This window comes from Aythya fuligula, chromosome 10 (assembly GCF_009819795.1).
Source record: "Aythya fuligula isolate bAytFul2 chromosome 10, bAytFul2.pri, whole genome shotgun sequence".
NCBI lineage: Eukaryota > Metazoa > Chordata > Aves > Anseriformes > Anatidae > Aythya > Aythya fuligula.
The window spans coordinates 20,997,177-21,021,239 of record NC_045568.1 but is presented as its reverse complement, the minus strand read 5'-3'; the positions used below and the strand labels follow the sequence as shown (position 1 = coordinate 21,021,239).

Here is a 24,063-nt window from a genome sequence, read left to right as displayed (position 1 = left end):
TGCATCACTGCTGATACCAACATAACAAAAAATAAAATTTCAACATCTTTTCACGAAACACCAGTGATTTTCCTTCCAGCAGTGGGCTGTAACCATCCCAGACCCATGAGCACTACAAGGCAGGAGCTGAACCCATGAATATACTGAAGGGTAGGCACTACAGGTGGGTGTTATCAGTGTAACAACAAAACACTGACTCTAATTAGGTTTAATCATTATTCACAAGCAATTACATCATTCTCTTTCCAGTAGTAATAATCAATTTGAGGCCACTCACTTGCTTCATACTTCATTCTTACGAATTCTAATGCAATTACCTTTGGGCAGGTGAGCAGTATCAGCACCACGTGCAACGAGCTGCTGCTGAAGTACAAGCAGAGCTTAGAGCAGTGTGGGAATCAATGATCACTTCAGAGACAGAGCCTGTGCTTTCCCTTCCCAGGCCTTTTCCTTTTTCTCCCCTGATTTTATTAGTGGTTTGAAAGCAGCCAGAAAGAGGGTGACAGCCCAAAGCAGCAGCTCTCCATCCCCTGGTGAGCGGGTCTTTCCCACCACCACGTCATCACCACCTTTCAGCCCCAGACTCAGATGTGCAGCAGCAGTCCCAGAGGCAAACAGGAGCGTGTTGCTTGCAGTACAGCTGTGTTAATGTAAGGAAATGGGTTAATTTCCAGAGGAACCACATCATGTAATTGAAAAAATGAGTGAAATACGCTTTCAATGCAGTATGACCTTAAAGTGCATAGAGGAATATCTGTACCTGCAAACACACAGTTCACCATCCTATAGTTATATTTCAACTGTGAAACAAAATGTCTGTATTTATCTTTCCTTACCAGGAGATCAAGACCTGTCCCTGCCAGGAGGATATCATTGATGTACTGACTCCAGTTTTGTTATTCTAAAAGCTAGAAGATGTAATGATGCTGAGAAATTTTTTTTCTAAATAATATTCCATTTCTTTTGGACATTGGAGTGCTATCACACAGCAAACAAAATGAAAACAGTCCCAAAGCAGATCTGAAAACCCCGCATGAGTGAAGTGAACACTTTAGCATTCGTTGTATTGTCTTTAGGGAAATTATGTGTATTATTTCCTAAACGATTACTTTCAAAAGCCTATACTCATTCAAACACTGCCAACGCAAACCAGAAGGAAAAAAAAGAATGACCAACCAAACAAAAGAAACCACCTTTCAGACCTCTGTGCACTTCCCAAAATTAGCACTTTTATTTTTCTGTCTGAGCCCATCTCACTCAGCAGAGCTCAGCCTGCTCCCATCAGCCGGGGTTTGTGCGCAGAGCCCCAGCAGCAGTGGAGCTGCAGCCCCCAGAGATCTTTCCCAGGATGCTCCAGATCCCCACAGCAAGCACCAGGACAGCAGCAAATATCTGCTCATGCAGGAAAGGACAGATGCTAATAAACACATAATACATACAGTGAATATATATTTTAATATATAATCTTAGCAGATTTATTTGTCACTTGCAAACATGAATGCCGTATTTGCATTTTACTCTAATAAAAAGCTCAAACTTTTTTTATTTTTGCTTTGCTTGAGAGGTTGTGAAGTAGTATTTCTTTTCAGGCTTGCTAATAAAGAGCAAGAATAATTGAGTCATAGAACATGTCACAGACTAATTTTAAGTGGCCTACAGAGAGAATCTCTTTGGGCTGTAGCTATAGAGTCAGAAATGGCACAGGAAAAAAACATCTTCTGAGAATTTGGGCACTTTTGCTTCTGATATCTTTCAAAGAGAAGAAAAACTGAACCCAAAGAGGAAAAGAAATATTAAACAGGTTTATACTTACTACTATTGGTAAAGGATAATGGAATAGCTGATAACAAAAGATAAAGACATGTTAAATATGAATCTAAAGTTAGCAGAATAGAAATAATGTGTTACTGTAAATATACTAGACTCCAAGTTATCCTGGGAGAGGCTGTAATGTATGAGTGAATTACCCATGAGAACAGACACTTCAGGTAAAACACAAGCAAGTTTGCTAAGGGAGTAGACACAAGGAGAGCTGAACATGCACTTGCCCTCATACCTGCCAGGCAGCAAAACGGCACGAGCAGCCCAGGCAGATGGAATGAAACGGGGCCCAGCAAACACCAAAACAAGCCTGCTGAACACGTGGCATCCCACTGGCAGGGGACGTTCAGTGCATCCCAGCTCCCCCAGGCTCCCCACTCGCATGGTGCCCGGCAGGAGGCTGCAGCGGTGCAACCCCACAGCAGGAGCTCTCCCCCAGCTCCTTCCCCTCCCTGCACAGACACTCCTCCACCGGGCTGCGCTGCTGTTTGCTCAGCAGATGGCAGGGGGGTTTGTTTCTTTCATTTTAGTTTCTAATATATTAATGTTATTTTCTTGTTGCAAAAAAATAACCCTTGTAGAAAAGACTGATGACTGAACCTTTTATTTCTCCCATCACCTTATGGCACGAGCAGATTGTATTTGCATTCTGTGTTGCGCTGCCCCCAATTTCTGTGTTTGAAGCTTCCTAAATTAAAACACTGCAGTAATTTTGAGGGAAAATAAACAGTCACCCAGGTCCACGGGCCTAATCCCAAAGTCCTCACTCAGAGCTATTGAGCCCAAATTCATCACACGTGGGAACAAACATGAAGAGAAGCAACCAGTCCTTCTGATCAAACAAGTGTCGCTCCTCATTGCCTGCTCTGCAACTCCAATGGGCAGTCCACCAGGCGCTGCGCTGGAAATGCTACTTACTACATTAAACTCCCTCCCACTCTGCCAAGGCAGTACACGAGGGATGAAAAATGCTCTGTTCCATTAAGAACAGCCTGTAGTTCCCAGCCCTCCTGCAGAATGGTATTTTTGAAACTAGATACTTGGGAACATTCGTGGCTATTTTTACCTAAAACAGAAACAGTTTATTTCAGAAAGCTCTCGCTATTCTTTCTTTACTTGCAAAATATGTTAAATATGAATGGCAAAATGAGTACTCTAATATATTTCCTGTGAAGTAGAAACAAGTGTTAACCTTTCCTGCTCCACTGTTGCAGCAATGAGGCCCGTGCTCCTCGCACAGTCCTGTGGCACTGTCCCAGCTCCCTGCATTGGATTTACTGAGTCACGGAGGCACACACAACACAAGCGCTGCGCGTGGCGTGGTGTTGGTGCCAGTGCTGCTCGAAGGGAGTGGGAGAAGGTGGTAAAATCTTTTCTTGCCTTGGGTTTCTATGCCTAAAGAGAACGACAGAGTAAAACATCACTCTTTAGACTTCCCCGTGAGCCAGCTCTGCCTCAGCAGCCCAGGAGGAGCTCGCTCGTGTCGGGTCCGGTGAGATCCCCGAGCTCTGCCAGCCCCGCAGTGTGCTGCCGCAGAAAGGTGCTCCTGAAAATTCAGATCAGCCAGAGGTACTTCAGTCTTTCTGAAGTGCTTTCAAATGGCTCAGCCAAGCCATGCTGGGATTCTTCCTCCCTGCAAATCAAGCGCCAATAAAAAGGGCCTAATTGAGCATCACTCGTTGCCAGACCCAGAGAACTTCCCTGCATACGAAAGGAGACCTCTTCCCGCAGTGACTGACAGGGAGCGATGCCTGCCGAATCCTTGCCTAGCTTTCAGATCATGAGATTTGTTTTTAGATCATGAGAAAAGCCTTTTGCACACCTTCAGGATTGCTCTTTACCTTTTGGCATTACCTAACAGCCTTCCCCAGGGACAAAGGAAGAGCGGAACTTCTGGCTACTAAGTCTTTCTATATGTGTTATAGAGCCTGGAAATCCTGCCAGTTTTACTAACAGACTGAAAATGAATTCCTATCAAACAAACGAGTCTTCAAACTCTGCAAAGAAGTAGGGACTGACAGCAATAGGAAACACTAGGATTTCCTAATGATACACTGTGGGGGCAGAGGGGCAGGAAGCAGGCATTTGCCTTCTTTGTGTGCTGGCTGCATGCTAACCTGGGCTGCTGAATGCCCCTCACAAGGATGGAGACACGGGTTGCCAGACTAAGCTGCCCTCAGCTGCTGGAGCAGCTGTGCAGAGGATGAAGCCTTCTTTTCCCTGAGAGACCTCCCTCATGGAGAAGCCCCCTGAGTGCCTGCTGTGCAGAGCAGCCCCTCCGAGGGATGCTAATAGGTCCCTGGCAGACCAGGGCTGGCACATGATGACAACAAGCTTCCTGAAGACAAAACTCTTCCTTTCTGTGTGGAAATGCTCTGCCCAGATGTGCCCAACAGGCAGCTTCAGTGTCAGGTCAGTGAGAGAAAAACTGGTCTTTAGGAGATGCAGTTCAGGTTACTTTGAAAGGACGACCATTGACTGCGGATCTGAACGGTGATCCCAGCTAAGTGGTTTTATCCTACCAGTTATGTCTTCTCTCAGTGTCAGTCGCTCTGGTGTGTGTGCTCATCTCTCAGCACAACCACCCACACAATCTCCAGTGTCCTGAAATAACAGTTAAACATGAACATCAAAGGGAAAATGCCAACACAAGCCCTGGGAGGAATGCACAAAATACAGAAATAGAGGCAGACGCACACACATCCACAGGATGAGTAACAGCTGGCGCGGGTACAGAAGGGCCCTGATTATCAGCAACTCAGGTCTGCTGTAGGCCAGGCAAGCAGCTGGGTTCATTTCAAGGGGCCAAAGAGAAGGTCCCCAAATCCTCATTGCACGGCAGTTCTTTACAGTCCAATTAGACCTTTACTATGAAGCAGCAACGCCCTTAGAAAGGGTGCTGCATCAAACTCTAAAATAAATGATAAAATGTCTTGCTGACACGGTTGTGAGCTATGTCCTGCACCAAGCAGAGGCTGGTCCCAACTTCAGACTGCCTCAGAAAACCAAAATGAGCCTCAACCGCTGAATAGCACCCAACAGCCAAACTTTTAACTTTAGCAAAATATTGCACTAAGATGGTGTAGAAGTTTACATTTTGACTTGCAACAGAACATGTTTTTTTCAAACGCACTCCCTTACGGGAGCATGGGTTTGGAGGGCCACAGGGCTCTTCCTTTGAGACTGCAGCAGCACAAAGACTGCTGCAGAGGCCATATTTCTTAGTGCCTAGCACTTATAGGGAACCTGAAACAAAAGAAAGAGGAAAAAAAAAAAAAAAAAAAAAAAAAAAACCATCACAGAAGAAAGCTTCCTTAATTTAAAAGGCAACTACCAAAAAAAAAAAAAGAGAAAAGAAAACAACAAATGCATTAATTTGAAACTTTATAGAAACCGTATTTCTTTTCTACATCTGAATATTAACAAAAAAAATGCTGCCCTTAAGCTACTGTCTCTTTGAACCCGATAAACTTCTCCCCAAGGCCTTCATTTCAACCCTTCAAAGTTAAGCACCATGTTGCTACTGCTCCTGCACAGTGAATGCACAATTCCTGCCTCCAGCCAGGGAGCAAGCCCTGCCTGGTTGCCCCGCAGCAGCAGCACCTCGCCTGCCCACCCCGGGAGCCTGGCCATCACTCTCTGACAGGATGTAAGCCAACGTTTAATTGCATCCCTCCTTTTTTATCACAAAGCTTCAAAGTGGCAGACCACGAAGGAGCGTACGAGAAATGCACAGTGTGATGCCCGGAGTCTAGAGCATCCTGCCTAAAAGGTGCTTGCTCAAGCAGCGCTCAGCCCAGCCCAGGGCTCACGTCTGTCCTGCCATCCGTCCTGGCACGCCGCACCCTGCGCCAGGGGTCAGTGCATACATGAGCAACAGGCAATGAGGCTCAGCACTTAGCTGTAAGGAATCAAAGCTGATCTTACCTCCTCGAGTGACTTCCCCAACACGTGCAAATCGATATGCAATAAACTCTTTGCAGCTGCATGTGGCTTGGACTGCCAGGTAACCACAGTGCTAATTTAAATTCAATTAATGGCTTCATCAGCAGTGGGGAAGATGCACTCTCAACAAGTTTGCACACGAAATGACTTTAAACACTGCATGATTGATATAGAAGAACAAAAGGTAAATTCTTCCTTCAGCTGCACTTGGCCAGCTACATGTAAGAGGTTTTCTAGGAGGGTTATAAGTGCCACCTGAAAGTATCTTTGTGATAAAGTATGCAGCATAAAAAAAGAAACCTACCTAACTGATGACACATCTCTGTATTTACTTAATTAATATGAACACACAGCACCCTCAGCATTTTGATTCCAGAGCTAGTAAATGCAATTTACTCACAGGTAAAAAATGCAAATAAACAAATGTGGCCAAAACAGAGTCACTCCTCCAAACGACTGATGCCAAGCAGCCTCGCAGTGTGACTCCTGCGTGCTGTCATTTGTGCTCATAGCATCCCAAAGCCCTGGACACGCAGAGAAGCAGCCTCACAGCCCCCTCCCAGGCAGCAGCAGCCCGGAGGCGCCAAGGGAGAACCAGTCCCTGAGGCTGGAGCCCTTCCTGTGGTACAGAAAGTAGAACAGACCAGGGGAGGAAAATGCAGGGGAGGTAATGGGAAGAGTGAAATAGGGAGAGATGGTCCATGCTACTCCTCTTATGACTTGTCCCTTACGGTTTGTGTCCCCATTTCCTCCTGGCTTTTCAAGCTCATGGCCTCTGCCCCACGGAGGCTGCAGAAATCCCCCCCCCCGTGCAGGCAGCCCCCCATGGATGGAGCAAACCCCCAAAGCCAGGGCTTGCCATCCCTCTCACTCTCCTGAGAGTTCTGCCCCAGGGGCACAGCGAAAAAGCTTGAGAATGGAGTGCTGTAAAAGGCACTGAACCAGGCAGGGAAAAAAAAAATAAAAATCAAAACCTGATTATTTTACAAGCACTGTTATGAGAAGACGACAGTTTTCTGCTCTGCTCAGAGAGGAGATGAGTAAACACTGCACAAAGCAAGCACATCTCTCCCACACAAGCATATGGGGTAAAGGCAGCTGTAGCTAAGTAAAGAATATCAGGCCCGTATTTATTAATGCCGGATAAAACTCAATACTGTCTGTAACACAGGGAAATGAACCTTGAGATCTTTTATTTTGCTAGACTGGGGATGTGAAGGTAAAATATTTGAAAGCCACTAAACAGTGAGAGATGATTTCATTCTATTTTTATTTTTTCCCCCCAGGTATAATCCTGCCCAAAAAAAAGCAAACCAGCTCTTGCTGGAAATAAAAACAAAACCATTAAAACCATGGTTCACTATCTATTCAGAAGACAAGCTACTGAAAAATTCAAGGACAGTTATGTTGATTTATAGCATTTGCAATATTTCTGTTTTTTTTTTTTTTTTTTTTTTTTTTTTTAAATAGCTATGCACTTTCTTGTGCTGAATTTGAGCCATCCATTAACATCTTAGCTGAGCACTTCATGAGATTGCAAACCTTCACCACATCCACAGCTTGCTGGAACTGAATCTTTTGCCTTAAATCTAGCTGAATCTCACTGTTAAGTTTCATCAAATTCTGACCTGAAACCATAAAGGATATTTTTTCACTGCGGGCAAATAATTTTGCTAGACTTCCAAAATGATTAACATTACATACATATATACAGCCACAGAAATACCTTCCAAATGTTGAACCAAGATCCCAAATTTTCATGTTATACTTGTTCTGCCTGCTCTCCACCCACTGCCATACTCCTCAAGAGCCCTAATGAGCCAGTTTTAACCTCGATAGGTATTAAAGATTGATGGAAGCAAATTCAAAGTCTGAAATGTGGGTATTGCTTTGACTTGGAGAAAAGATGAGAAAGGAAAAAAAGGGGGGGGAGGGGGGGAGGGGAGGAAAGACCATCATTCTGCACTCCAAGACCGTCTTTATTAGTTGAGTCCTAGGACTTAAATAGCTGTCTGTAGATGTATTATCTAAAAGCTTTCTGTATTTAATTCAGCAAATACTGCACAAATCTACTCCAAAAGGATGAGGCTTTTCCTTCCCTCATGGCACAGATACTTTCTTATCACTGCCAGAAAGAACTACTTTTGCTCCAGGGACAGAATTTAGGAACTCCTGACTTTGAAGCTGCCTGCTAGGGAGAACTTTAATTGATGTCTGGACCAGTAGTACTATCATCTCTAATCAGAGGGTCATCCAGATATCTCCCAAATATATGTGTGTGGCGTAATAAAGGCAGCTACCCCAGGCAGTCACAAAGTATAATTAGATTTTGGTATAGCGGTGATAACAAGAAGAGAAAATGCTCTGAAGTTTATTAAATTTGCTGAAAAATGAAGAAGTAAAGTGGCAGCAGAATACAGAAAGGTCACTTTGTGATTAAAAAAGATTTGCGTAGAAGTTCATTTACATCTACAAAGAAATAGGGTTGCAGTTCATCACTTGGGGAACTCCATGGATGATGTGTGATCCGTGGGAATGCACGGAGTGTTTTCCATTGCTTGCTCGGTTTGAATGGTCAAAAATGCTTCTGGGACCGTGAATGAAAAATGGAACAAATGAACAACTTTCTTTTAGACCATCACTGCCTAGAGAGAAGAAAACCAGTACAATAATTTGCTATTCTGAAGGCAAGAAGCTCAGCTGAACTGTGAGAACAAAACGCTTGTTTCCTGAAATCTCAGCCTTTCTTCTCATTTTCCACTGTGCTTCCACTTTCCCTGTAGCACTTGAGATTTTGGGGGATTGTTATACCTGTCTCATCATCTTCCATTTTCACCATTATCCTGATGGCATCATTGCTTCAAAACAGCCAGCTTTTGCTGCCCAAACTCTTCCTTTAGCTCACAGTTTCTCCTCTTTGTGGTATCGCGCCCTTCCTGAGATTAGCAGGGCACCCTTTCTGTCTTTCAGTGCCAACTGATGGAGGAATCTCCCCCATGTGCAAAGCTTACACTTCTGTTCAGCTGAATGAAGAAGAATGAGGGTTTCTGAGGAACAAAGCAGCAGTAGGTAAAACTGCACCAAATGCATTTTGACGAAAGATGTTCTGCAGATTTTTTTCTGTTGTGCTGTTGTTTTAACGAATGTTAGATGCATGCAGAGCCACAGATGTTCATCATTTCTGCATCATTGTAAAATGAATATAATAATAATAACACATCCTATCCAAATTTTAATTAGAAGAAACATATTTTGTATTTTGTTTAAGCTATTTTTTCTCACATTCCAACACTAATATTTGCTCTCTGCTTACATTACACCTTTCTGTAGAAATGTTACACATGATACTCTAGAAAAAGACTATTCAAAGCAAGAAGGATGACTGCAAACTCTCAGAAACACAAGCACTGCTACTTGCAGTACTGCAATACAACACACTGTACTTATTCCTCTGAGCATATGCTGAGTTTCTGGATTGGGCTGATGTTTTGATAATATGCAAGTACGAGGACACACCATTAAACCTTTTTTTTTTAGGGGAGAGGAGTTCAAAGTAACAATAACCTAAATGTAACATTCACCTGCACTAGGTGTTCCAAAAGCACGTACATTCTGCTTTTTTATCCTGACTACGTTGGAAAGCCTTTCAACCTAGTTGACACGTGGTTGAAGTTGGCTGGGGAGCTTGTTTCAAACACAAGTTTCTACAAAGCGATTACTATTTAAGTTTGCACTTCCTCTGGTTCACTGTCTACTGCAATTATGCAAATAAGATGCAACTTTATCCTTTCAGCATAATTACATCACACACAATTGGGCTATATTAAGACTGACTTAAGAGGAATGAATTCAGTTCATGTAATGATTTCCTAAATCACCCCATGGGAGTATGGCAAAGAAAATTTTGTCCCACGAGTGACATCAAGCATCAAGACAAATAACTGCATGTCTGGAGCCTGGCGCTACAAGAAAGTATGTGTGTCAAACTGCAGAGCTGGATGCTTCTGGGATATACCCACCGTTACGGGAAGCAGGAATTTCAAATGGCACATGTAGGTAGGTGTAAATATGCCAACATACCTGCATTCCACATCTGTGATTTGCATCAAAGAGTCATGGCTGGAGAAGTGCTACTCAAAAAATGTCTTTCTGCAAAACGATCATGTCAGTTTATAACTGTTAATATTTGTGGCCAATAACTTTACAGTTGTCAAAAATCTGATAATCCAAAGTCCACCATATACACTTTAACATGCTGGCACATTAATTTTTAATGCAATTTAGCTTTTCCTGCCCTATTAGCTTTGCATTTTTCTATGAGGCATAAGAAAAGTATAGCAGTATCTCCTATTTAATATTAAGTTTTGATGTTCTCTAGAAAGGAAAGCTGCAGCGCTTCCCTTTGTTAGGCATCTGTTTCTAACATATTACAAATCCTATTTAACACAAAAGGAAGAAGCAAAAGGATAACTCTCTTGAGGAGCAAAATAAGGACAACCCCTTTACTCATCCTTACTATAGAAGCTCTCACAGCCCCAGTAGGAACGAGGCTGGCACTTGAGTGGTGCCTTTCCCCGGAGCCAGTGAGACGCAGGGGCTGGCGGCAGCACTGCTGCACACCACTATGGAAAAAGGAGCCTGCTAGGCTGGGGTACTGCTCAAGATATCTTCCTTTAGGGCAAATTGAGTTCCATTCTGCTAATTTAGTTTGTTTCCACCAATTTATAGGGGAAATCAAAGCTTCTTATTTCATTTATTTTATGTATTCATTCAAAGAAATCCATTACTAAATTTTAGGAAGCAGATGTTCATTGCTGGATGATAAAAGAACAGCATTAAAATGTCTGTTTCCAGTTCTCTTGGATTCATAGCCAAATGAAATTACTACAACAACAGAAAGAAAAGCAAAACAACATACAGCAGTGTGAATGCAAGAAAGACAGACAATCCATGTGGATAACAGCCTCACTAAGCAAAGAAGTGCTAATACCTACGGATTACTTACTTCCCATAAGTCACAGATTCCAATGGATGCTTCTTACTGGATGAAACAGAAATGGAATTGGTTCAAAAGGAGAGATGTTGAGTTCTGCAAAACTGCTTCACACAGAGAGCAACACTTAATGGGATAGGTTTGAGGATTATCAAGGAGAAGGACAGTATGAGGATTACGGCACAGGAGGGTGGGACTTTGCTCTGCGCTCTTAACCAGCCTTTTACTCTTCCTCCTTACAGGACTAAGCAGATGGCAAATACAGATGGCAATTAGGGATGGATGAACGGGATTGAAAAAGGTAAGTACAAGCCTGAACCTTTATGAGTGGTCACAGAGCATCCAGGAAACATTTGCTATTGACATTGGAACTGCTATTCTAGGACACTTTGCTCTGCCTGTCCTTTAATGCCAAGCACAGTACCTATTTTTGGCCGAGTGTTTCTCCCTTTCTGGCAAGTAACGTGCAACTTATGGACCTCAAAATATGTAACTGCTCATACAGTATGAGCTCTTGAAGAATGAATGCAATTATGTATATAGGTAAAATATAATTTAAGCCTCACACACTCTAATAATCATGCAGTCTGTGTGACTACAAGTGCAAAATGCAACAAGCCAACTTTTAGGCAATAGCCTAATGTAATCCGTGAATAAGCTATCTGCAGGCTGGATGAACGTGTATTTTGCAGATGCATTAACTGTGCTGATATTTGTAGCTGTTATCTAACTGACTTTCTGTACATGAACCCCGCCACTTTGCTATTGCCACTTGTTTCCAAAAGCCAACCCCATTATGTCCAATAAGCTTAATGTATAACATAGAAGCAAAATATTAGAAAAAAAAAAAAAAGGAAAGTTTTTATTTCTGTGTACTGTTTGCAGACTTTTAGTTTCTCTGTCAGAAACCCTCAGGGGGATGAATACAAACAATATGAAAAGATTATTAAAATATCCTGTTTTTCAGAAACAGAACACTTCATTGTCTATCAACTTTACGTATTTATGGAGAAGTAACACATGAAAATGCCTCCAGGGTATAAAAATTTAATATTATAGATCCGAGAAGAATAACTAATGAAGTGGTAGAGTAGATACAGCAAAAATGAATGGAAATATTTGGTTTCTCTGTGAGTGAAGACATCAGAGCCCATTTTAATGCATGCAACACATTCAAGGACTCTTTGGAGACCCTGCCTGGCACAACAGAGGAGTTAGTTCTCTTTGCTCAGTGTCCCTACTATAAAGAACTTTTCATGTTAAAGAGAACATGGACTCTAATCGGCATGTTTGGTTAGCCCAGAGGAAGATGTGTGAATAGTTGAGCATCTCTACAAAGGGGATAGCATATTAAAGGAGAATCAGACAATAGACTGAATTTTTAATTCTTCAAGTAGAAATCTTACCCAGTGCTTCAGAGGTGATATGGAATTGCAATAGATTTTCTCTTCCTACATACATACCTTATATGTTAAGATCATTTTGGTTTACATCTTTTTTGGTGATATAGGTAACTTCTGGTAGCTTTTTGGTTGTGAAAACAGCATATAGTTTTTGGACGAGGAACACAAGCATTCAGGAAAATTTCAGGGGATAAAGACTGGCTCAATGTGTTTTATACTCTTTTGATAATACCACACCTATTTTCCTATTTATCCACACAAAAAAATATGGGCAATCGTTTTGTACCACAAGATTTACAGGAAACAAAAAAGAAGGGTGAGAAGCTGTGAGAGAAAGTCAGTCAGAAGAGAGCGCTCACCCTCGATGGTAGCTCGCTTGGGCAGGATGGTGATGGCTCCCTCAGCAACGTCCTCCTGCTGCAGCAAGGGGCTCACTTTGGAGCCCCACGTGTCCGAGCCCACCCACAAGAAGTGTCCAACTTGATCTGCCCTCTTGGCGGCTGCAAGGATCTGCCTGTGGAAAAGAACATTTTGTTCACAAGTTAATTTAATTTAAACACGATTGCTTGGTAAAAACAGTGTGTGGCAATTGCAGAATGAAGAGAAATAACATTCCTGTAACCAACAGAGCTCAGAAAATTCACAACACATCGTGTCACAATCCATGCAGTGCTGATTAAACCTTTCTTTTTATTCACCCTATATCTTAAGAATGAAATCACAATTTTACTACAACTTAAAAGTTTTGCCATTGACTTCACTGAAATTTTATCACAATTTGTCTCTTCGTATAACTGAGCCTATCAGTCCCTGACATTGCCATCAAAATTTCAAGCTAATTTAAAATTCTCAAGTGAGAAATAACAGTCACGCTTTTAAAATATTCCTTATATTATTTTAATGGCAAGTGGTATTTGAATTATGTGGCTTAACCTTAAGCATCCAAGCCATTTTGTAACTAGTAACCATCATTTGCCAGAAAACACACACTGAATTAATAATACATAGTGGTATGAGCTTGGAGAGAAGGGCATCTTCTGTTTGAAAGGTAGGGTCAAGTCTGCCATCAAATGCATGCATAATCCTACAACAAGAAAAGCTTTCAGACCTTCATTCTTTTCAGATCATCACTCCCTTCGCCCCACTGCAGCAATGTGTGGTCTGGGGTGCCACATAAGCCAGAGCAGCAGTGGTCACAACTCCAGCATGTCCCTAAAAAGTGTCCACACCATATCCCCACACAGCTCTTACCAACAAACATTCCCCCTTCATTATTTGTATTCTTGTTTTCTCTTTTCTGCACATCTATGAAATGAATTAGGTCCCTTGGTCATCCTTACTTTATGTCCTCATCATTGGCAAAAATAACGATGGCCCTGGCATTGGGAGTTTCTAGGAGCTGCTTGATAATTTTATCAAAGTCGATGGTCTTGTCCTTGCGATCCTGGGGGATTTTCAGGGACTGAGCAATGCAGAGCCCACCTGTTGAAGAAAGAAGAGAAGTGCTCAGTCAATGGAGAACACAGGAAAGACAGCGGAGACACACGTGGACTGGAAGGGGAGCCTGAAAGGAAGAAAAACTCTGACTGCTGCCTTCATGTAGAATTTAATTTTCACATCAGGTATCCTGAGGTATTCCTACAATTTGGAGTCATTTGGGTGCGACATAGACCTGTTCCTTAGGATATACACAGTATGCACACCTGAGCAGGGTCATGGATTGAACAGGGCTGTGAAAATAAAAACACAGAGTAATAAAGCAATATATGAGACAGCAAAAGGAGAACAAAACAACAAAATCCCAACAAACATGAACAAACTCAAAACAATTTAAAAAACAACAACAACACAGGCTCAAAGGAAAGTGGTGCTTACAAGGTATTAGACAAATTTTATCTTGGTGCAGAGCAGTGACTGATTTTGCAAGTTAAACGATATTAAGTGAAAATGCTTCCGCTGAAACAGCTTATTTGAAATAGGAACAACAATTTAGTTGAATGTTGGCAAAAGGAAAGATTGGTCGTGAAAATCCTTTCTCTTTGAAATGTCCATCATCAAATGGGATGGAGCTGCCCAAGCAATTGAGATCTCAAGATAAACTACACATCTGTGAACTGGATTTCTCATAAATGCACAGATAGTATTGAAAAAAATACTAACAACACAATGATAGTGATAACCACAGCCATATCAAGGAAATAGCTTTAACACATTTCACAAATTAGTTATTTAGCATGGTTGGAGAAAAATTAAAATTAACATATATAAAAAAAAAATCATAACTCCAGTGACATTCTCCTTGTCATGGTAAGCAGATGAAATCACACTTCTGCCTTTATTCCTTTGTTTCTCAGCAATAAACTCTTTCATCTTTACTGGCATCCTAGATAATAACTTCCTCACTATACTGCACAGCGTGTTAATTAATAAAGCATTTGAGGAACATAGTAAGAATCGTAAGTGGGGATAAATTAATTAAAAGACAACAGGACAAAGAAAATATTTACTGATACAATTTAAAATCCAGATTTAAAAGAACAGCCAAATGAAGAAATAGAGAAGGTGTTCTATAGGACAGGATTTCTAGAGGAGAAAGCTCTTCCACCATCAGCGCATTCTGTCTGCATACACTCCGGCAGAAAATACCATAATTCTCCTATAACATGGCAAAGCTGACATATAAAAACACCTAGAGGAAAAGCACTGAGCATTTGCAAATATATGGTTTTAGAGTTGCAAAATATGACTCTGCTATATCACATCTCATCTGCAATCTCTGAGTGCTTTATAAAGAAGGTCAGGCTCATTTTTCTTATTTCAGAAGTGGAGAAGTTGAGACACAGAGGTTGACTGCAGTCAAGCCAGGTCTCTCAGTACTATGTGATCCAAAAACTCTGGGGGAAAAAAGATTGCTTTCAGTGGGAAGAAAATAAATTGCACAAAAGAAAAGGTTGAGAAAGATAAAACAGAAAATAACACTTAAGTTTGTCACTGCCTCACACAAGGTTTGTTTCTGTTCTACAGTTAATTCAACTTAAATTTATCATAACTTGATTTTTTTCTGGAGAAGAAAATAATACTGATATCTAAACAGAAACTTCATTTGAAAATGAGGGGAGAAACTCTAATTGCTAGTAAGTTCCAAAAGCCTAAACGCTTTTGAAACGCTCTTTCCTGTTATTTTCCTTAGTCAAAATTAGATGAAATCAACCCAGCTTCAGGAGCAGTTATCCAGCTTTCCCCAAATTGCCCCATTTGGCACGGATTATGCTTTGGTTAAAGGCTGACCCCTGGCAGCTCTGGCTTTGAGCCCGAGCCTCCTGCTCCAGCAGTGGGACCACAGCAGTGCCCAGGCGCAGGCACCCTCAGGCAGCAGGAGTTTTCTGTGAGCAGGGACCAGGCTCTGTCCTTTTCCTTCTCCCAGTGAGAAGCCTCTCCCCTCTGGCATCACGCCTAAGGAGAATTTAAAATTATCAGCTGCTGAGGGGAAGGACCCTCCCAGGCTCTCCATCACATCAAGCCAAGGTACTTCCAATCTCCCACAAGAGACTCCCAGTTCTCTTCTTAAATAAGTTCTTAGAAACTTTGGAGAACTCATTGAGGGAGTAAAAGAAAAAGGATTTGTCAGATGGAAATTAATGCATTCCTGCCACAATGTCCTTTCCAGAGGGTCCTGCTTTGACACAGCAGAGCAGGAGAGGATTTATTTTGTAGTGATAACACCAAAGGGCTTTGGCATGCTGGATGCAACTGTTATTTAGACACCTCTAAAGGTACCGTGGAGATCCTTGGCAATCCCTCGTAGCTCTCCATTGCTTTCATTCAGAAAAAGTGAGCTCTTACAAGGGGATCAGAGGCACAGCTCCAAAGAACAGACACCCACAGACAGGCACATGGAGCAACATTCCCCAACTTCGGATTCCGCAGTGCAGTGCCAGTAAGTAAGAGCTTTTAAAAACAGGAGAAAGGAATGCTTACAGTTTCTTTTCCACAGACACGACGCTGCACACACACGAGGCGTTTGGGTACTGGGAGGGGAGAGTCACCAACAGTGATGGGGCTGTGACCAGGAGCCCACAGCAGCAGTACGTCACTGCTAAGAGCCTGCCTTCATTGCAGAACCATTGTATCCAAGGGGCAAAGAAAAAAAGGAAACAGAATCTAGAACATGTGATTATAAACACTGTGGTTATAAAAATAATATTTAAAAAAAAAAAAAAAAAAAAAAAAAGGAAAGGAAATAAACAATATCTAATATTAAGTAATTGCCACCTACATGATTTAGGTGCATGAAAAAAGGACTGAAATAGTTGGCAGGCCCGCTAGCTCAGCAACCCATCCCGACAATAATTACATCTCTTGTGTGGGTCATGCAAGCTCTATTGCCTGGATGGAGAAGCCAAAAATCTCATTATAGCTGATAATGATTACAGCTGAACTGAGCATCTTTGGACAGAGACAGCTGCGGCCAGACTCAATAGTGAGGAAAAAAGCCCTCCAGTGCAACATCCAACTTGAAAGCATGGAATTTCCATGTGGTTTCCAAGTACAGGGGATCCAGGATGGAGAAAGGATGCTGGAATTTCAGAAGGATGATTTCAGGTCTTTTTTGCATCACAGAGGTTTTTTCACTGCCTTGGGCAAGTCAGCTCTTACTTTCTCTGCCGTCCACTGGTGCAGGCAGGTAACAGAGATTCCTTTTTAGCATGCCAGCATGGTGAGCAGCACAAAGCACAGCACGGGCAAATGATAAAGGCAGAGAGTAGGCTGCAAGAGGATCAAGACCCAAATGATACAAATCAGACATGTTGATGGATATTTTGATTTTCAATTGCTAGTGCCTCTTCCAGGAAAGTGGCATTATTACAAATTGACTAATACGTGCTCCCAGTCACTGCATGGGTCAAGATGCATTACTGTCTTTCCTTGCTTTGCTTTGCCCAGGCCTAACTGGGCAGCACTGGCACCCGAGCACAAGCTCATGCTGCAGGAAAGGGTGAGCCGCCAGCCACCAGCTCTGCTCTGCTCACATCCCATCTGTTTACAGCTGGGTTTACGAGCTCGTTTGAGAGAGCTTTGACCTCTGCCAAGGATCTCATGGCAAGCAGAGGCATGTGCCATTTTTCTTTCCTTTGCAGTAATAGCTGCCCAAGAAATTTAGGGTATATTGTCCAAATGACACATACAGAGGAAGTTTAACTTTCACATTCTCGTCTTGCATTCTTATTACAACAGGAAACACATGTGCACAATTATTTAAGTTGTCAAGTTAATTCACAGTGCTCCTGAAGTAAAAACCTCCAAGGGAATTACGCAGTAAAAATCTGAAAGTTGCAAATTAAGGATTTTGTCATAGGATTTCCGCAGTAAAATATTACCCCTGATGGACCAGAGAGCCATGAATACTCCAACCAGCTACAAACTGCTCTGGCAATTGTCAGTACCCTGCAGCATCCAGGAGCCACACCAACACCACACCCCCGGCCAGCACAAGGAGCTCCGTGGCTGCGTGGTGCTGCAGGGAATCTGTCCGGCATTGAGAGCGGGTAACCGGCACTCTGCTACCAGAGGCAAGGCCACCATAAAGACAATGGGCACTGAAAATGCATAAAATGGATTTGAACTATAGATTCTATGAGAGCACGCTTTCAGCAGTTGAGCAAGCCCAGCACACAGAGGTGCGGGGCAGGCAGCTGGTGCCCGCTCACCCATCATGCTGGGAGGGAGAAAGGCAGCGCTCTCCAGCTCCATCCTGGTCCCTCTGGCTATGTGCACGAGCAAGCAGCTGGATCACTAAGACTTTGATTCTTTCCAGTACTAGTGACATTGCCAAAATGGAAAACTTCATGAAAAGATTTAAGTGGCATAATTCATTCTTCTTTTGATGCTTGGAGAAGAGCTCTAGCTAACAATTTTTTTTTTAATTATTTTTTTTTCCCCCTCTCCTGAGATGTTAAAAACCACTAGCCAAAAGACAGAGTTAGGAAACCCAGGTCTGAATCTGGCTGACTGCATCCACAAAAGCCTGCCATGCTGGTGGCTAACAAGTGGACTCAAACACACGGAATAGCTCCACTCCTCCCCGAAACGCACAGCTGCGCTCCTCAGAGGCAGCGTGTGCCAAGGAAGGCAAGGTGAGGGGCCGGTGCCTGCTGTACACTCCATGGCTTCAACAGCCAGACACAACGTTGTGCAAAATGAACTTCAGAAAAGTGTTTCTGGTTTTCTGTACATTTGGGAAATTTGTATAAATGGATAGTCAATTCCCCCATTATCTAAAAGAGACAGTAGTCTTTGCTAGGAGTGAATTCTTGGTTTGGATATTTGGATAGAGTTTGGACAATCACTTGAAGGGGTGAGCAGTGATTATTCTGTCTGTGCCCTTTCCATCTATTTAGTTATTTATTTATCAGAAAGCCTGCAATGATCTTGGGAAAAGCAGCATAACCTAATCAGTGGAGAAAAATTCTCTTTACTCCAGAAATTTTTGAGTTCCTGAAATTGGTGGATTTGGAGGTTCCTATAACCAAATTCTTAGATTTCCTCTGTAATGCTGGGAGTCAGAATGCTTCTGTTGGGAAAATGGGAGTGGTAGAGCAAGAGGGAGAAACGTTTAACTCCTTGAGAGATGGAGTTTTAGGAATTCACAGCAATAAGCAAAACACGGTCACAGCAACAACTGAGGCAGTCAGTTCTCTACCACTCCTGAAACAATGTCTTTTCTCTCCTAGGCTATGTATGGCAGTCTAACATTGGCATCTTTGTCATCTTTTCCTGCTGCCAGCATATGTTTTCCTAATAACATCAAATCCGGGAACAGAATACCAGGAGCAGACCCAGTAGGTTCAGCCTTTCCAGATGCGCCTTTGTCCAACAAGTAAGCCATGAAAATGCACAATAATCCATGAAAAGGACAAGAAAACAAGGCCAACCATTTCCTCAAACAATGACTTGAAATTATTTGGTTTCCTAGCTTCTAGTTTTCCCCGTGGTTTGTGCCACTTTGGCAAAGTGACCCAATTGTTTTGGATTCTTCCAGGCATTAAAATTCCCCACGCTACAAGCCACTGGCAGCATGCTTCAAAAACACAGAAACGCCAACATTTCAACTGAAATTAACAGCATCTCCAGATCTTTTTCTTTGGCAAACAAATAAAATGCAAGTGCGGTTGGGTCCCTGTCCCCGGCGGCTGGAGGAGCTCTCTGGGCTGTGGTGAACCATCCTGGGGGCTTTGCCGAGCTGCACTGGGGGCTCAGGGGGGGGCTGGGTCTCTGTGGAAAGGATGTGCCCCCTCCAACAGGCTCCAGCACTATCAGGAGGAAATAAAAGCAACTGCACAAGCACCTCCCGAAAGCAGTACTAGTAAATGGAGACCTTACTCGGAGACTTTTTGCAATATTTTTTCCCCTAAATCTTTTTTTCCAGTAGAAGACTCTCCTGAATTTCATGAATTCACTAACAAGACTTACTTTATCATGGTTTCTGTCTGAAAAAATGACATTTCTAGACAACCTCTGCGCAAAGAGAATATTCTTTAGTTTCATGTTGGTCCTCATAATGGCCACTGCTTTCTCATATGCTTCTGGAGGAGCTTTAATTAACTAAGTGATGCTGGATACAGGGGCAATTTATCTGAAGATGTTGCTCAGGATGTTGGCAATTAAGAATATACAAATACCTGCCAGACTGAAAAGGAAAAATTATGGATCGAACTTTTTTTTTCCTCTCTTCAGTTTGTCTCATTAAAATTAAGAGCAATTCATTTTTCCTAAAACAACAACAAAAAGAAATTCATTTAATCTAAAAGGGAAGGAGTCATCATTAGGGACTTATAATAGGAAGCGAATGATGAGTTACACTCACAGAACTGAGGATTCTGGTTTCCTCCTCCTTCCTCCCAGCTAAAGCACCCCAAGTCGTGCCTCTCCTCCTTCACCAGGGGGGCTGCGCCCATGGCTCGCCCTCCTTCCATACCCCTCACCTACCCACGACCCCCTTGGGACCTGCACCACCCTCAGCCAAAGCAGACGATCCTGACATTCAGCCATAAAGGACAGTGCCCCAAAGAGACCAAGGCCTCTTGTCCAGAGACAAGGGGGACCTGAGCTCTCCCCTGGAGCACTGCACCCCCCGCTATGGAGCTCAGCAGGACGCAATGCGGTACTACCCTCCTCATCCTCCTGGCTCCCAACCAACAGAGCTGCAGGATGAGCTGAGTCCCAGTTCACAAAAACATTTAGGGAGCATGAAATCCTACTTCCCTCCCAAATTAGCATTCACCTCCATATTTTTTTGGTCTTTTTTTTTTTTTTTTTTTTTTTTTTTTGGCAGGCAGTTGTTATTCTGTTAGGAACAGAAACAAAGTGCTAATGCTAAGTGATGGTGATCAGAAGTTTGGGTCTCGTGAATAAAGCAGGATGGGCTGGATAACAAAGATAAATCAAAAATGACCTGTTGTGCAGCAGGTCGGATGATATGAGATCTGCTCTTTGGCTTCCTGCTTTTACTTAGCATGGGTAAGTAGAATGGCTTAGAGGAAAGATTCACTTAGTTCAGCTGCAGGCAGGAACAATCAACTAAGACCATTCTTCTCCTGCCTGCATCAGATGACAGCTTTCTTCTTCCCCTTTCATACAGAACACACGTGTGAGATTCTTCTTCACAAGTATCCTCAAAAAATGCTTTGCCATGAAAACATGTATTGAGGCATTCAAGGAGGTTGATTTTGAACTCTGACATAAGACATTTTGTGAGTACAAAAAAGCAGAGAAAAGAATAAAAAGATCAAGTAACAAAAACAGGGTAATTGCTGCAAAAGATAAAAAGGAAAAGTTTCTCCTCACACTTTTCCAGTCCTTGGCTTCTTAAATTGTACAGCATTTCCACAACACAGAAGCACCCAGTGTTGCAGGGAGGGCCAAGGGCAGGCACCAAGCCACCACCATGCTCCAGAAGCAGCAGGCACCAAAACCCCCACATCGTACTGCCTGCTCAGCCCACCTTGAGAAGTCCCTGCTATAAAATCATTGTTAACCAACCATACTCTCAAGGCTCAATATCAAAGCACTCTCTAAACACCTATTTTACCTCTTTCCTTTTGCATTTTACTTATTTATACATATAGTTGTCACCACCAGCACTAGGAAGGAGGACCACATCCTTTCATGCAGCAGAAAGGAGAAAGCCGGGCTGGTGGTGTGCACCCCTCTGCCCTCGGTACCCTGCACAGCAGGCTTTTTCCTAGGGTTCCTTTCTTGCTCTGTAAAACTAATGGAGAATTCAAAACTCCAGTGGAGAAATTGTGGCCTCAGCCCTGTGATGTATCCTGTGACATTAAATAACCGCCGTGCTCACCCTGCTGTGATAAAAGGTCTGGTGCTGCAGAGAGCAGCGTGATGCCCATCCGTTTGGTGCACAGCGAGTCCCCGCAGCTCCAGCACTGTAAAATGCTATCATATGACTTATTTCACGGGAATCCCACTCAGATGGCATAGACGTGGGGCAGAGGTTGGGCCGTATCACTTAATGCTCCAGTTCCCAGGCAGCTCGGGGACAGGCGGGCAAGCTGAGCCATCTGCGTGGCAGCAGTTGCAAAGCATACAGGGACTTGGAAGAAGACAGAGTCTTAAAAATATCATAGCTGCCTTCATTTGCCCGCTGACAGGTTATATGCTGTGCCTCTGAAAGGCAAAACCTCAGGAGAATTCTCTGTGCAAGTTCAAGCAGTCATGCATTAAATTGTTCGGGGCATTAAACACCTAACTCTGGTATTTAAGGGTAATGGATGTATCTAGTAATCAAAGTGTTGCTTCAGTATCCATGGATACCCATGATTATGTGGTATTTTGATTCTGGTACAACACTAAGTACATTATTCTGCTTCCCTGAAATTCTCCAAGAGCTATTTTTCTTATCACCCCTTAATTGGATTATCAGGTAGCAAAAGAGACAATTTAACACTTTTTCAGATGATTTCTCTACAGAGGCTCTCTTTTTGGGGGACTCGCTCTCCACAGTACTGAAAACATTGCTTCAGAAAGTTATGTTTGCTGTTTCTAATTACTAAAACGAACTCAACTCCATTGATTAGTACGTTCCTTTAAAATCAGCAGCTGCTGCGAGCTGCCTGCTGGACGCTTCGAGGAAGGGGAGAGGCACGCGCAGCAGCAGGCTCGCATGGGGTCCTGCGGGAAGCAAGCAGCTGATTGCTTTCACAGGCCTTTCCCCTGTGGATTCGTCATGCTCCCAGGCCAGTCACAAGGTCTGACGCTGGTTCAGTTTCACCAAAGCGACACAGAGCCTGCAGCCACTGCTCCTGCACTACAGCTCACACACTGCTCCTGAGCACCTGGATGTAGGGGCAGTCAATTGGACATGCAGGGAACGGTCAGTTTAATCACAGCTTACACCCAGATTTTTAAACCGAAGCAACCAAAAGAGGTTCTGAAGCCCCCAAAAAGCCACCTGCCAGAGCACCCACATGGTCCCTGTGGTGGCCCAGTGAAGCCCTGTGCTGAGAGCGCTGTGAAACCAGGGCCACCGGCAGGAGAGCCCATGTCCCAAGGAGAGGAATTAACTGGAAAAGGAGGAAGATAAATATTGAAGGCATGCAGTATTTTTTCCTTTTTTATTTTATTTTTTATTATTTTTTTTTTTGTACTATTATGTCTGTCACTGGTGGGCTTTGGCATATACTTATATACCCTGCATATACAATTTATTAGCTCCAATGAATTTTACCTCTAAACCTCGTATATTATATAGAAGAAAAGGAAACCAGAGGCAATAATACTGAAGACTGAGTTTTGTCCCTGAGTAGTGCTTAAATGACCCAATCAGTATTGTCCCTGCGAGCAGTCTTTCGTACCACAATTGAGGATATTTCCTGAAAAAGCAGAATGACATCCTACGGGAACGGCAGTGATAAAGATTATTACATATTCTTGAAACACAACCAGGCCCGCCAGCTTGCTTGCCGTCAAACTCCTCACCAGTGAAAGAGTTATTCACACATCTGACATGAAAGCCACAAAATCTTCAAAGAGCAATCAGTGAGAAGTCAATACGTGACTCATGGGCTCACTCCGGTTGTGAGGTGTGCGCTGGAGTGTGGGTAAGGATTTCACAGAGATCTCCTGTCATGGATAGGAATCCTCATTTATTGTGTTATATCACAAACAGTGTAACCCCCCCCCCCCCAGTGTCCACTTTACTGGGTTCATTTGCTATCAGCCTTGTGCAGGAAATAAGAATTGCAGTAGTCTAATCTAGGAAAATTGCTGGTGCCATTCCCAAACGTGTAAATTCACAACAAACCAAGCTCGGAAAATAAATTCTGACCACACAACATTCTCTGACCCAGTCTGTCCAGCCACAAATGGAAAGAAAGAAATTTATTCTGACCCTAACAATTAAAATACATGCAGACATATTCAGAGAAACCCACTTGGGTTAGACCAGCATTTGCTGGTCTAACTTATCCACAGCTCCATCCAGAACATTGCATTGAATTATCACATTTCAAGGAAATAAAATAATAAATCCAGAAATGGCAGCTGGGACCTTAGGTCCACAATCAAAGTTCTGATGAGGCTCCATGCCAGGTGTTTATTTCTTTACTAGAAATAGTTACCACGCTAGGTACGAAGAGTTACGACGTTCTTGCATATGCCAGTAAAATAAGTTTACAACTGCACTGGTGGGCAGATAGACTAGAATTCAAATTAAGTCTCCATAGTATCATAATTCAATTGTAAAAATAAAAACTGCCTCAATAATAAAATTACATTAAAACACAGAACTGCAACAATTTATCCAAGGGAAACAATCCTTGTGGATACACAGCAGCCCTAACTTAGAAACTTTCTATACAGAAAGATTCTACTGAATCATTTTAAAAT

The 24,063-nt window shown here is 42.8% G+C and overlaps 1 protein-coding gene across 4 annotated transcripts in view; it reads right to left on the bottom strand.

Moving 5' to 3' along the window:
- Nucleotides 1-24,063, bottom strand: part of GRM7 (glutamate metabotropic receptor 7) — a 274,151-nt gene that overhangs the window by 119,028 nt on the left and 131,060 nt on the right. For all 4 annotated transcript variants that reach the window (XM_032194324.1, XM_032194322.1, XM_032194321.1 and 1 more), the window contains exons 3-4: nucleotides 13,503-13,644; nucleotides 12,522-12,676 (exon numbers count right to left, since the gene is read on the bottom strand). In XM_032194324.1, coding sequence (XP_032050215.1) covers nucleotides 12,522-12,676; nucleotides 13,503-13,644 — 297 coding nt within the window. The remainder of the gene's footprint in view (nucleotides 1-12,521; nucleotides 12,677-13,502; nucleotides 13,645-24,063) is intronic.